Below are 15,253 nucleotides of genomic sequence, written 5' to 3'. Positions count from 1 at the left end.
TTTGGTCCTGAAACACGTTGAGCTTACTTCATGGACTTACAGAAACATTAAAAAGAATTGTTTGATCCATGTTGAAATGTTAATCATTGAATCATCTTTGTTTGTGAAAGACTTACAACTGCATCTAGTAAAATTGTCTATGTATTTCTTACATTGAAATCATTAAATATCTAGTTGTTTACAAAATTAGATGGTGACACAAGTGTCCTTCACTTTAAGACACTGCATTTGTTCCATGATCTTCCCATAGAGCCTTGTCATGTCATACAGGCAAACAATAATCCAAACATCATACATTAACTGTGCCTGTAGAGGAAATAAAACTGAGCAACATTTGTTTGTCATCTAAAAATGACAGATTAAGCAAACTTATGTATGGTTTGTTTGTGTAGGGTGATAAAGGCATTCTTTTACCCAGTGTTATAATATTTTCGAAAACCATTAATGTTGAATGAAGGACCATTATCTCAATCTCCAGCTATTTGATCTGAACCAGTTCCTCCCTGCTCATATGCAGGACCAGTTTAGTGCAACCTCCCAGTGGAGAGAGTGAAGTTCACTAAAGGCAAGCATTACAATTGAAAATGCATACATTGACCTTTGCAGAAGTTAACAAATGTTCTGTGGTTGTGTTGGCCTATCTATGCTTCCAGCTGATATATTATCTTTGCTTGTATAGATGAATGTTTGTTCTTTGCTCTCTTGGAATAACACTCGCAACAGTATCTCTTGTGCAACACTTAGCATAGCTTAGGTTATTTGATCAATCTGAAGTCGCCCCTCTGAATGCCTTTTCAAAGATTTCTCTGATATGAGCTCAAATGGTCCCTACCACAGGGATATCTGTTCCTCCACCTCGTGTGTCTGCCCCTCATGTTCCACTAGGGAGCATATTGTTCACTAATGTTTACATTTTTACTCGTGAGGATACATCACCTTGGTGCTTTACGAGACTTCTCTTGCTCCCATAATTAACTGGTATTTTATGGTGCTGCCTGGATGTTAATGAGGACACTACACTGCCCATCTTCCACTGTATTCGTACTGATATGCAGATAGTCTAGTCACAAAATATAAATATTCCCGTCCAGGTTCTTGAGCCACTCCAGTAGTAGAATGTAAACCCTCTTGGCTTGGATGAGCTACTTTTTTACCTTTCTCTTTTCCCATCTGGGACTGCAGGGTTTTCCCAATAAGAGCAGCAGCATCTTCCTGTTAATGTGATCAGATCCATGGACTTGAACTGGGCAGAACACATCGCTCCATCAGGTGTCTGTGTTGAACTGAGATTCCTATGATCTTTCACAATCGACTATTTTGGCTATGGCTGTCAGGATTTGTAGCCGCAAAACCTCCAGAGAGCCACATGCTGCAGACACCTTCTGCATGTAACTGAAGTGGAGTCATGGTCCCACATTTATTTTCCTTCTCTTCTCCAAGGCATGGTTGTTAAAAATCACACAAAGACAGCTGCAGTGTTTTATATTTAAATTTAAAAAAAGCACAAATGGCCACTGTCTTTTGCTTTCCCATATGCAGCTCTGCGATTGTGTTGTCAAAAAAGTTTCCTTTGCAAATAATCTTGAATAGACTGGGTAAATGGAACTGAAAAGTGATGCATGCAATGGGAGAAGTTTCAAGTTTTCCCAACTTGGTGGCTTTCCTCTTAAACCTCTTTGCAACCAACTAATGTGGCCAAGCTTTCCTTCCCAGTCAGCAATCTGTAAACCGTCTCAAGGGGCCATACGTCTTTTAGACAGGTTGGTGGTAGTTGGCCCCGTTCAATTCCTTTGACACACCAGACTCCACAGGAAATAGAGGGATCCTCCAACCCGGAAATGATCCAGATACCCAGATACCCTCCATTCTGACATTGCCACCTTTTGGTTCTTATATCTTTTTACTTATGTGACGTAGACTGTGCAATGCTTTCAAGTACCTTAGTCCTGCAGGACCTGTTAATCCTTAAACAAAACTGATAGCCTAGTTCCTGCAAAAACAGTATATGGGCATTTATCTGTAATAAAACGAACTTTAAAACTAAGGATTCCACTAGAAAACAATATTCAATTAAAATCACTATGGCCTTTGAATACAGACCAATTGTCTAAAGTAATTGGGTGCTGTGCTTTCTTTCATCACTTATTAAGATAAGGAAGCAAAGATTCCTGCAAGTCATTTCCAGCCATTTCAACGCACACTCTCCCTGCACACGCACTTGATATCTGTGACCTTATCAAAAACCTTGACCTACTTGCCATCACTGAAACTTGGCTACACTCGGCCGCTGGTCCAGCCCTCTCCATTACCTTACCTTCTGGCTGCGCTATACATCGCAATAACAGACCAGTAGGCAAAGGTGGCGGAGTAGCACTCTTCTACAGAGCCTCTATCCCTGTTAAAAACACCACCCTACCTAACTGCAGTCTGCTCTCCACCAAACTGTCCATACCACCTACTTTGCTGCCACCTTTGAAGAAGACGTCACAAAATTGATCACTTTGACTTTTATACCCAACTCCATACTTGTACTGCTCAGTGGCATGAACCTGGGCTTCAATGACGCCACTGACTCCAATGCCATCTTCCTCGCCAACACCTTCCATAATATTGGCGGGACACAACTCATCCTGACCACTTCCCATATCCAAGGACGTACACTAGATTGGCCCATGGGCTTCAACTGTAATACTCTTCTCCATGCACACACTCCTGGTCAGACCACCACATTATCACTTTCTCCATCCCTATTTCAAATGAGCCTGCCGATGCCCCCACCCACCCTGTCACGATGCACACGGAACCACACCAAACAACGCATTCTCCCCACTGCCTAACGCCACTCCACCCACCACAGCCACATCTGACCCTACCTCCCTTGTCAACACTTAAAATGATTTGATCTCCCACACAGGAAACACCCTTGCCGACCCCCACCCACACACTGCGCAAATCTAAATCCACCATTCATATAAACTCCTGGTTCATACCTGATCTCTCAGCTCTCTGCATCAAGGAAACGAGCTAGTGAAGCAGAATGATGACATAACATTTCTACTACTACCAAATCTGTATTCTCCACTTTAGCTAAGGAATACAAACTCGCAAGTCATGCAGCAAAAGCCTCCAGCTTGAACACTTGAATCACCAATGCAAACTTGTGCAAGCTCTTCACAATCCCTACGAGAACTAAATACCCCTTCTATCCCTCCCACCACGATCACCATCAATGACTCGTGGTGTAGCAAAATTTAGAACGTTCTATCCAGAAATAATTGCACCTCTCCAAGACAAGATCCTTGCCCAACAATTGGACATCCATGGTAGATCCAAGCACTCCACTCAACATACCATCTCTCCCGTCATTTAACTTCCACCCAATCACTGAAACCAATGTTGCCCAAATAATCATGGGGCTTAAACCATCCTGATGTAAAGGAGAGGCCTGCCAAGCCCCCTAGTCAAAGATTGTGTTGATGCCCTTTTACCTCTCATTACCGCTATCATTAACACCACCTTCGAATCGTGCATAGTTCCAGCCACAGTCAAAGAAGCATGGACTGCCTCATCACCAAAGCACCGTTCCTTCTAAAAATCCTCAACAGATTTAAACCTATCTTGAACACCATATCCTCATCCTCCGCCAATCCGGCTTCCATCCTTTCCATGGAACAGATTTGGCCTTTCTTTACCCCACCAACCAGATCAACGATCTCCATGACTCAGACAAACTTACCCTCCTGCTGGACTTCTCTGCTGCCTTCGAATCGGTCGTCCACCAAACTCTCTGCAACCACCTCAGCTTGGCAGCCAATTTCCCCCCCCCCAGCCACCAATTGCATTGTATCATTTCTAGCACATGGATCATCCCGTATCTACATTGGCAACTCCACTGTCCCACCGACCCCGGTCTCCTGTAGAGTGCCACAAGGTTCATGCGTCTCACCTACCTTATACAATATTTACACCAAACCCCTCTTTGACTCCCTGGGTATCTCCTACACCAACTATGCAGATGATGCCCAGATCCTCATCCCTCTTTCAGGCATCTACCTGAGGACACCTCCAACCTCCATGCCATCTATGAAACTATTCAAGCCTGGATGGCGTCCTGCACTCTATGCTTGAACAATGACAAAACCGATATCCTAATTGTTGGCACTCAAACAGCCCTCTCCAATATTGATCCAGCCAATCAATCATTCCTGATTGATGGCAACAACATCTTAGTTTCCCCCGTCATCAAGACACTCTGTGTATCTTGATTCCATCCTTAGCGTGTTGTGGCATGTCAATGCTATTGCATCCTCTGCTGCTCAGAGACTCATTGTCTGCAAACCCTTCTTCTCAACCAACAACTGCCTTACCATTGTGCACCCCATCATTGGTGCAAACTGGACTACTGTAATGCTCTTTTTACTGGTACCACCAACCAAAACTTCAACAAGGTACAAGTGATCCAGAACAATGCACTTGGAGCTGCTCTCAACCTCTCCAAATGGGAACACATCTCACCATCCAGGAGGTAAGTACACTGGTTTCCAATCTGTGACTGCATTAATTTCGAAACTCTGGCAATCACCCATCAATGCCTTTCCAACTCGCCACTGCCCTACCTCTCACAAAGACTCTCCCTGACCACTCACTACAGACCAACTTGCAACAGCCTCAGGCTCTCCATTCCCAGATTCAAACACTCTAGAGCAGGTGGCTCCAGCTTCTGCTTTACAACTGCCCATCTACGGAACTCCCCGCCGTTTGCATTCTGATCCAAACCATCATACATATATTTCAGAAAAAAAACCTTAAGACTTGGCTCTTTAAGTTTGCTATAGTATCTTGGCACTGTACACCTATTGATATGTCTCTATACATCATGTAACCAGTGCCTAGATGCCTGTGGGTTTGTGTGCACTTTACAAATGTAAAAAAATCTATTTCAGAATAAATGACCAGGCCTAATGACATATTGGCCCCCTTTACTGGTTCAGCGGTGTCCCGCTGGTAATTCTGGCGAGATACCATCAAATGGTAATACTATTAAGGCCACTTGGTCTTTTGGAATTACCGGCAGATTACAAGTGGCAGTAAGGGCAGTAAAACCCCATTCCATGGAGTCACATATTACTCCAAGGGGGAGATGTGCCAGTATTACTGGTTATTTCTGCAGGTAGGGTGGCAGAATTCAATCCAGCTTTTAGCTGGAGTGAATTCTGGCCACCCAACTGCCAAACCTGGTAGTTTTCCAGTGCAGAAATGTGCCGGTAAACGTTATTACTGGCATGTTATTTCCACACCAGCAAACCTATAATGAGACCCATGGTACTTCAAAAAATGTTGATGAATTGGTATTCTGCTCAATAGGAGCTTGGTTCATAAATTAAAATATTATTTTTGCCTGTATCATGTATAAGCTTTTTGCTAAATGTGCTTATTGTAACATTTTCTAACCTGGGAAAAAACTTTCCTGGTCGACATCGGCTCAGCTAGACAGCTTTGCTAAACTTTAAGAACGTGTTGGTGCTCAACAGTCCAAACACAGAGGCCCTTCCAAGGGTAGAATTCCCTTCCCACCTTGGAGCAATACATTTTTACGCGAATAGAGTAGGTCTTTACTTACTTACAAACCTAACTTAAAAACTGAAGAACCCAACTTTCCCTTTTAGAAAGCCTTTTACAGGACTGGCTAAAATGTGTCATGGCTTGTGGGAGCCCATTTAAATGTTTCTGTGCCCCCTTGCCTATAGCTGGCAAGAAAGTCTGAGGCACCAGTGAGGTGCTTGAATTCTAATGGGGACATAAAGGAAGACAGTGATGGGGTCAGTAGCTGCAGATCAGCACAAGCAGCTAGTATGGAGCTGAAACACTAAATGCCCACAGAAAAGAAATGAATCACTCTGGTTTTGTCTATTAGCACATCGTTGACAGAGTAAAAGGGGACCTAGGTGATGGGACCGTAGCTGTATACTACAGAACCTAAGCTCATCATGGGGGCAGGGGGCTGCTCGAGGGAGCGAGTGTGCTGGGAGACGTCAGACACTCAAAGATACTCTGCATCACATGGGGATCAGGGGGACTGCCCTCAGGGGGTTCAAATCGTAACGCCCTATGTGCCATCCATTTGTCCAAAATGATTTCTCCAGGTTACCAATCCTACCCGTTTGCGGTATGAAATGGCATTTATAATGCGGCTGTACACAAGTGTTTCTAGGCGCAACAAGACAAGGGGTGGGACAAAGGGAGGACAAAAATAAGATCTTACTAGGCCTTGTCTCATTCAGATCACGCAAGTGCGGGTAAGAGGGAAGGGGAGAGTGCCAGGGGGAGGGAAAGCGGAAGGGGGGGGAGGGTACAGTTAACTCACAAGTGCAGCCAGCGGGTGGCTCATAAGTGCAGAGAGAAGGTACTGTAGGGTTGCAGATACAGACCCTTAAGTGCTGGGGAGCCCAGAGGCAGTGCAAGGGCAACCGGACATGCAGGAGCCTGGGCCAAAGTTCAGAGGGTGACCAGTACGCAGAGCAGTCGGGTGCATCAGCAGGTGAAAGGAAGAACGCAAGTGGAAGCAAAAAGGAAGGTCTTGAGTTGCTCCCGGAACCAGAGGTGGTTCTGCTCAAGTTTGGGAGAGGCAGGGAGGCTATTGCAGAGGGAGGCCCCAGCAGAGGAGATGGATCTGCCCCAAACTCTCTGCTTGGAGAAGCGTCTGACCCTCAGAGTTGGAGGTGGCTGACTGGAGAGCTTAAGAAGGAAGATGTTTTGGCAGAGAAAGTTTGAGGTACAGTGGTCCCAGGCCCCAGAAAGCCTTGTGGATGATGCAGAGGGTCTTGAAGTTGATCCTTGCAACCACAGTGAGCCAGTGAAGAGATGTCAGTGCTGGAGAGATACAATCCCTGGCCTTGAGGGCCAGTCTCGCAGTCCTGTTCCGGATAAATTGTAAAGGTCGAAGAGTTGAGGCAGGAAGATTTTGAGAGGCTGTTGCAATAGTCCAGCTTAGAGAGGACCAGAGCTCTGGAAACAGGGGGGAAAGTGAGAAAAGGAAGAATACCTCTCAGGAGATGCCGCTGATAGTTTGACTTCTTAGAGGTGTCAGATGCGAGGAGAGGGTGGAGTTGAAGATGACACCAAGGTTCTTAGCCTCTCATGAGGAGGGAGGGGGTGTCCCAATGAGGAGGATCTCAGTCTGTGACGTTAAGGCAGAGATCATTGGCGGCACACCATTCCTGAATGGCGGCCAGACAGTCTGGTATGAGAGAAGAAGCAGAGGTGGCTGAGGGGTGCATGAAAGAGAGCAAAGTGTCATCCGCATAACACTTAAAATTGGAGCAGAAAGTAGAGATACAGTGGGCAAGTCGTGCTAGGTAGTGGCTGAAGAGCCAGGGAGAGAGCTTAGACCCCTGGGGAACACCACAAGTAGAGGGAGAGGTGGACCTCAGAGGGTTGATCGATGAGAAAGGTAGCCAACCAGGCCCGGGTCTGATCCGTAATACCAAGGTTGTCGCGGGCACGATTGAGCAGGATGGCATGGTTGACAGTGTCAAAAGCAGAGGATAGACCGAGGAGAATTACAGAGGGGAGATTAGAGTCCAGATTGGAGAGCAAGTCTTCACAGGTGTTCATGAGAGCAGTTTCTCTGCTTCTGACAGTTCTGAAGCCAGACTGGTAGTCAACTAACAGTTTCAGAATGCAGATTAGGGCACGGATCCACTCTTCCACTTGATCTTATTCCTTTAAATGGATTCAGACTCCTCCAGGCTCTACACAACATACACCAATAGGTAAATGACGTGCCGCTCTATCTCAATATCTCCATCATTGAAGACATTCATAGGCTCAAGGCCAACCTCACATTGTTCCAGTCGTGACTGTCTAGTGCTTACCACAAGCTAAACTCCCCCCTCCGAAATTCTTCTGATAACCAAGAACACCAATCGCCCTCGTATTCACATCTGGCTCTCCACTATTAACCTCAAGGGCTTCAACCACATGCAGCCCACCGGCACCAAGTCCATTGTGTTTTACAAGGAAGACACAATGGTTTAGTACTAACTTTCCCTCCTGAGGTTAATCATGCTCTTTATTCAAGCAACAGGTCTGCTGTTCAAGCTTAGCCCTCTCCATCCTGGATGGTGGCAATGTTCTCCTAGAAAGCCATCTGGCAACCGCCCTGGTCCCTCAGATGTTTTACATGCTGCAGCACAACTCAAAGCCCTCAGCAAATTCAACCCCATCATCCGAAATGCACTGGCTCCTGCTGCAAGCATGCATCCACTTAAAAACCTGCTGCTTCATCCATCTTAAGACTGTTGCCCTTGAGTCCCCATGTTACCTTACCGAGAAGCTCCACGTCTCCTGAGGCATACGTTCCACCAAGCCATTTGTAGACTTGAACACCACTTGTGTAGGAAGGGAAGACCCAGAAGACAGGCCTTCTCTGACTCTGCCTAGGCACTCTGCAAACTCCTCCCCATCAACACTAGACTTGTTCCACTCCCTTCTACATTTCAGGATGGAGCTCAAGACACTCTTTTGCAAGGAACGGCTCCTCCTCAACACTTGGGTCCACGCCCCTCCTTAGACTAGGTGATCTGCTCCCCCATTTTCTACCCGGGTTGCTTGCAGGTTCCTTGCTGACAAATTGAACGCTCTCCCGCTCTGCTGTTGGCTCCCCACCCCCTTGTATTGTCCCTTGCAATCTTCTTCCCCCCACAATGTACTTTGCTATATGACTTTTAAAGCACTCTGTGCGCCATAAATACTGTAATAAAAAGCTTGGATTTTTCATTTTTACACCTGTGATTGGACCAGCAAATGAAACTTTCTTTGCCTTACAGTGGTGAAACCTAGTACTTACCATAAATTGAGATTTGCTATGTGTCTAAATGTAAATTTATATTTTGATTATGGAAGTATCCGCTGATCTTCTCGTATGTCTCAGCAAACATATTTACCACTTTTTCCAACATTTCAATTCCTTGCCAAATCGATTGAGGATAACTTTGCCAAGACTTTAAAAAAAAGTTTGATTATAAAAGTTCAGTGTTAATACTGGAGGAGAGTTTAGTATTCTTAGTTGGTATAAATCAATATCAGGCTAACATGAGTGAGCATATTTGTAAAGCACATTAACTGGAAGAAACCGCCTCAAGGTGTTGCTGTATGAGCACTAGGACGCATTTATTTTACATTTTGAATGCCAGCATCATCCATCACTATTGGTAATCTTTCAGGCGTCCTATCATGTTTGTTTTATGTTTTCCCATAAATTGTTCACCATATAATAAGTAGTTCAACTAAGACAAGTTACTGCAATCTCTCAAACAGGCAGGAAATTGCTGAAAGGGGGCAGTCGATTGGATTCACTCCTTCCTTGCCAACCGAATTTCCAAAATCCACTTGGGGGACGCGTTCTCGTCTCTAGCTCCCATTAGTTGCGGGGTAACAGAGTGCCAGTCTGTCACCTGTGCTCTTTAACCTTTACCTCCTACCTCTTTGTGCCTTGTTGGAGGGCCCTGGCACGCTCTTTAGTAACTACGCAGATGACACTCGGGTCCTAGAGCTCAGCGTCAATTACTCGAGCGGCAGTGAAACCAAACTCCTTATTTTTGGCTCCTGGCAGGCTTGTGCTAAGCTGAACAAAGATTTCGCCACATTTTAATATCAAGAACAATGCTATCCCGGTCCTAGGCAAAGTAAAAACCTTGGGCGTTACTTTGGAATCCTCAATGAGGGCTGAAGCCCATGTCAATCAAATAACCAAAAATGTTCAGCATCATCTATGCCTGTTTAGACACATTAGGCCTCTGATCAACAAAGAGAACGGCACCACCATTGCCTGAGCCACCATAATCTCAAGGCTGGACTAAGGCAATGCGCTTCTAATAGGTGCATACACTACTTGCCTGACTAAATGTCAGACAATCCAGAACAGTGCTGTGTGCATTATTAAAAACAAACCCAGAGGAGAACACATCTCAGCCAGTAGAAGGGCTCTATACTGGCTGAAGGTGGAAGACCGGTTTGCTTGCAAATCTAGCACACTAGTACACCATTGCCTCTTTGGCACAACTCCCCTCTATCTGAAAACACAAATCTGTCCATACGTTCCTAGCAGATCCCTGTGTTCAGGAAACCAGGGCCAGATAAACTGCATCACCCATAAATGAACCAACGGACTGGGTAGATCCTTCCCTGTTAGAGCGGGCAAGATCTGGAACAAACTTCCAACTGCTCCAAGACTGGAACGAAATAACCTGAAGTTCTGTGATGCATTGAAAACTGCTCTTAAGTAATCACTAGAATAGACCTGTTAGTGCATCCTCTTTTCTGTGTGTCCCGCGTCACTTTTGTTTCTTGTCTTCATGTTGGCGTCCTGATGCCTGCGGGCTTCAGCGCCTTATAAATCTATAAATAAAATAAATAAGACTTCCTGTACACAGGAAGTCAATCATTATGCTTTTGTTTGAAACGTATTGACCATTTTGTTTACACTTTGATGTCCTTGACTAAAATTACAATGTGAATTTTGTGTTTTTTTTCCTTCTATTTTCCCTGTCTAGGCATTGCAGTTTTTGCAGAGGAATTCCCAAAATTATCATTTTAGGAGGACTTTAATGTTACCAGTGAGTGGTGCTTTTCATACAAGCCTCATGAAACCTGCTGTGGAGCCGCTCTCCCAAGTTCTCAAAACAATGACATTTCAAAACCCACTCATTTCTGTTTATTGCAACATTGATGGTAAGCGATATCGGCACGCTGAACAGATCCAAAATCTTCTAGTGAAGCAACTTGTGTCACCCGTCAAATGGGAGCAAACACTGCATACTGTCTACGAAAGGAGAAGGGGGGCAGCATTTCCAAAGACTTATGAAGTAGGGCCTGGCAAACAGCTGGGCTCCACTCTGAAAGCTTGCAACGCCCAGGCCTGGAAGTTCTACAAACATGTGGATATAGCAGAAGTAGAAGAGGAACCACAGGAAACGGAGGAATCTTAGTTGTGTATTACCATTATTAGTTTGTGTCTACTTAACTGCATATAAAATTCTTTCACTTTAAAATGAGAAGCTTCCACTGGGTTTTCAGTCTCTGCATTAAGATGAGGTGCTTCAGCAATTTGGAACCTACATTGGGTTTCCATATTAATTGATCAATGTGAATTACCAGCACTTTAACAGTTGCAATGATGATTTACCAACAGAAATAGGTTTTCAATCATTTGGACATTTCTTGTGCAGCAAGCGCGGGCCAGTGCACTGTGTTGCATGGCATACGGGAGTTTCTGACTTAGATACAGATACCAATTACTGTCTGCCCATGTGAGTGACGGTCTGTGAAGGGGGAGTCACAGAACGAATGGAGTTTATTTTTTATTTTTAGGAGTATTATAAATTGCTGTAAGTGCATTACATTTGTGGGTCCCATTGTGTTGGGGTGTGGTTATCCTTCGTTCATGGGATGGGAGGTACTTGCCCATAGCAAGGGACCAGAGTGGCCTACAAGTTTTCTCTGGCTCGCATCGTGGTAGCAATGGCTGAGAGGACATGGGTAACTCATAGGAGGGTAGCGGGGTGGTACAAGATGCAAAGTAACACATTGCATTTAATAAGGGAGTGTCCACACAAGGTTGTTCAGAAAAGCTATTTTCTGAGAAGTTCAGTAAAATGTAATTCAGTTTGCAGGTCAGTGATATGGTATGGATACTTGTAAAGATCTATCCCCTTAACAAGGCAACTTGGTGCTGAGCGGCCTCTGAAAATGCCAAAACCCTGGTTACATATGAATAGGAGGGCCCTGCATCCTCCATAACCTTTGACTTCAGTGGAGTGAGGTACTAGAGACCAACCAAGGAGGGAGACGGACGCCTGGGCTGTGTTCAAAATCATCTTCAATGCATCACAGGACACCAGGAAACGATGGCAACCAGCTCCCAATATCAGCTCCTTTTAGACTTTTTTTAAGACTCACGTAACATTTCTTACAATTGCGCAATAAACATTGATTGGTTCCTGCAACTAAAAGCAAACCCCTACTTGCCACTCACCAAGCCCACATGATGTAATTTGTCATGCATGATTTGACTGACACACTGACTGATCGCTTGCATGAGACTCAACCGAAAACTCTTTATAAATCCTTTGATGTCTGGAAAGGAGCAGCCCTTCTCAGATCCTCAGTCTTTTTGGCAGGCTATACCATGCTTTTCCTGCCAAGAAATTCTAAATATACACACCAGACATGTTTATCTACAATGAACTGCCAGTGAACTGCTGCCAAAGAATTACTTAATTATCTTGCACAAATAAGGGTTTTACCACCATTTTCTCTCATCTGCATCCATTTTAGAAAATGTCTGTGCTTTGGCCTGAATATTCTGTGTAGCTACCAAACGATGAGCTATTATTTCTACCTTTATACATCATTTTTTCCTATTCAGTTCGCAGACTACATTTTTGATATCCTTGATGTGCGTGTAATACCTGAGATACCCTCAACTGCGTGGGGCACTATTACACTAAAAAATGTCACCCTAAAATGTGCTTTTTGTCTTCAGAAAGCGCTACAATTCAGATTTGTGCGATACTGGAACCAATAATCGGCCTGACATTTTCTGTATTCAGTTTAAGGTTTAAGGATAAGACCTCCTCTACACTCCCCCCTCTGGCCTGTATTTAGACACCAATTTAATACAGGGCAACTACACCCAATGTCCACCCGCCCCCATATTCAGTGTGCCTATGCATCCCTATCTCAGTCGCCCCCCTCAGTGCGGTGATCTATCTCAATACGGGAGGTATCTTAAAAACATTTCTACAAGCTCAACAACAGTTCTAACTTGAGATATATATGCATCTTCCTTCACCAAAAGGTTCATTGCAACTTTGTTCCATCATGATTTGTATACATGTATCACTAAAAAGCTTTATATGCTTCTATCTAAATCCCACTTCTACTAGCTAGTTTAAATACAACAGGGGATTTTGGCCAGTGCGAGAATCGAGAGAAATCATTCCTTGAGGGAACCCGCCAGCCCAACGTCTCTTAATCTGTCCATGTGCACCTTTTGGTGTGCACTTTTTCCTTACTGCCACCCCATGATACTTCCTTGTTTCTCATTTTCTTCCCCATAAAAATGTAGTGCTTGTCTTCTTTTTTCCAGTTGTCTTTCGACACATCTTCCGCCTGATTTCTTTATTCTCCTTTTTCGAAGACCGCAGACTTTCTTCATTTAGTCCATACTTTTTGTCATTTAGGCTGCTTGGCAGCAAGTTTATGGGCCCTTTGATTCTTAGGCCAGTCTTTTTGCATTTAGTGTTTCCTTCATCACAGAACACTCAAACGTTCTATTCGCATTGTCAAAGAGCAGTCAAAAGAGGGGGCATTTGATTTCTTCTGGGGAACACAAGGATGGGGGAAATCTTCATAAAGGTAATTCTCAAACACAGAATATTAAAACGATTATGACTGAGCATCTGGTTGGGTCCCTTTTTTAAAAAAAAAAAATAATTCTCCTGGTGCATAGGTTTCTGCCGTCCACCTGTAATATAAAACTGAATGAGTTTCCTTTGAAAAATAAGTATGTCTCTAGCATCAGTACTTCCTCTTCAAACCCAACCCTTAAAAAGCTACTCCTGTGGTTCTTTCAAGTATTCCTGCCTCCTAAACAATCTCTACTGCATTTCTCTTTATTTCTAATTTAACAAGATGGCTGCTCCTTTCTTTCTTTTTGCACATTTTTTACTTGTATTTAAATTCATGCTGGCTGATATCAGGACTTGGCTTATGATCTGGATTTAGACAATACATCCACCTGGGTCTGGCTTTGCCCTTCATTCTTATGGGCTTTTATTTTTCAAAACATCATAATATTTTTAAAGGAAACATTTTTCCCCTCTGGTCGACCATTCTCCGACCTAAGAGTCATTTTTGGTCTCTCTTTTCTATTATTAAAAAAAAAACAAGCAGCAGACAACATAACGCATTTACAACACTTCAAAAAGGGTGTCTTCTTTTGTTGTCCCTCTTCTGTCTTCTAGGTGCATCCGTAGCTGAAGAATATCACGCTGGTGTGGGTTCTTGCTCTTTTTAGGAAACCGAAATAGTTACAGCCATATTTTAGCTGACCAAGCAATTCATTATTTCTTCAGGGTACATTCTTTGCTTTTTTCCTTTCAATAAAAAATGTTTTGCTAAGGTCATTTCTTGACACTCTCAGCCCATTTAACTATAGGCTCGCTTTTTCTGTATAGTTGGTGCACATTAAAATAGTTTATTAATTAGTGTAGCACTTAGACCTGTGTTTTATTTGTTCCTGCTTTACTGAATGTTCTTCTGTGTCTTTTGAAGTCTTCCTTCTGCTCGCGTGGGACCGCAGTCGTCTTCTTTCCCTTGCCGTGCCTTCGATCTGTTGAGACATAATTGACACATTTCGCTGCCCGCTGCCTGCCTCATCACCTACACTAATCTAGCGTATGCGTGTTTTTTTTGTAACCCGGCACTCATTAAAGTGCATATAAGTTTGACATCTAAAAAATACATTGTTTTGCCTATCCTAAACATTTCTATACTTTTGCAAAGTGCACCCTTTTGGCATCTGGCCATTTTCCAGAATTTCAAAAAGGTTACTCCACCTTTTATCTGAAGTCTTCTGTGTCCTTGTAGATGGCCATACTTGCATGCTATTCTATACTTCCACCTGTTTGCGCCTATCTTGGGAAAATGCTATTTATTTGAAAGACTGTATCCCTTTCTGTCTTTTTTCTGCACTTACCTGGGTCCTCTTGCTCCTAATAACTATCAACAATGTGTTCACACTTGCAGTGTGAACTGATACTTACCTCTTCTGACTCTAATTGTTTCACTACTACTTACCTTTGTCAAAATATGTTTCTTCTCATTATAGTGTTATACTCTAAGGCCATATAGACGCACCTCCCATGTTCAAGAAAGGACAATAGGTTTAATCTGTAAACCATAAATCACCATCATATACATTCAAAATAATGTTTTGTTACTTACTCTTATAATCAGAATGATCTTGGCCAACCATACCCCCTTTTGGCCCTTCATTAGTCACATTGTCTCGTTTATCAAAATACTCTACACTATTCAATTATAGCCAGCACCCTCAATTGTGCCCTCTGTTTTGCAAATTTGGATAGCTTATTCATTTATGCTTCTTGCTGCTTTAATATCCATTATTTATTTATTTTAATTTCACTCCCTGAATTTATCAATCTTTTCATTTTGAGTTTATTACAGC

At 43.5% G+C, this 15,253-nt stretch overlaps 1 protein-coding gene across 2 annotated transcripts in view; it reads left to right on the top strand.

Moving 5' to 3' along the window:
• Window positions 1-11,051, top strand: part of MCAT (malonyl-CoA-acyl carrier protein transacylase) — a 219,035-nt gene extending 207,984 nt beyond the window's left edge. For both annotated transcript variants that reach the window (XM_069628124.1, XM_069628123.1), the window contains exon 4: window positions 10,554-11,051. In XM_069628124.1, coding sequence (XP_069484225.1) covers window positions 10,554-10,988 — 435 coding nt within the window. In that variant the 3' untranslated portion in view covers window positions 10,989-11,051. The remainder of the gene's footprint in view (window positions 1-10,553) is intronic.
• Window positions 11,052-15,253: the final 4,202 nt, after the last annotated feature.

The sequence above is a fragment of the Ambystoma mexicanum genome, chromosome 12, assembly GCF_040938575.1.
Source record: "Ambystoma mexicanum isolate Mex_15411 chromosome 12, UKY_AmexF1_1, whole genome shotgun sequence".
Classification (NCBI taxonomy): Eukaryota; Metazoa; Chordata; class Amphibia; order Caudata; family Ambystomatidae; genus Ambystoma; species Ambystoma mexicanum.
The sequence above is the reverse complement of the archived record's forward strand: the minus strand, read 5'-3'. Positions and strand labels throughout refer to the sequence as shown.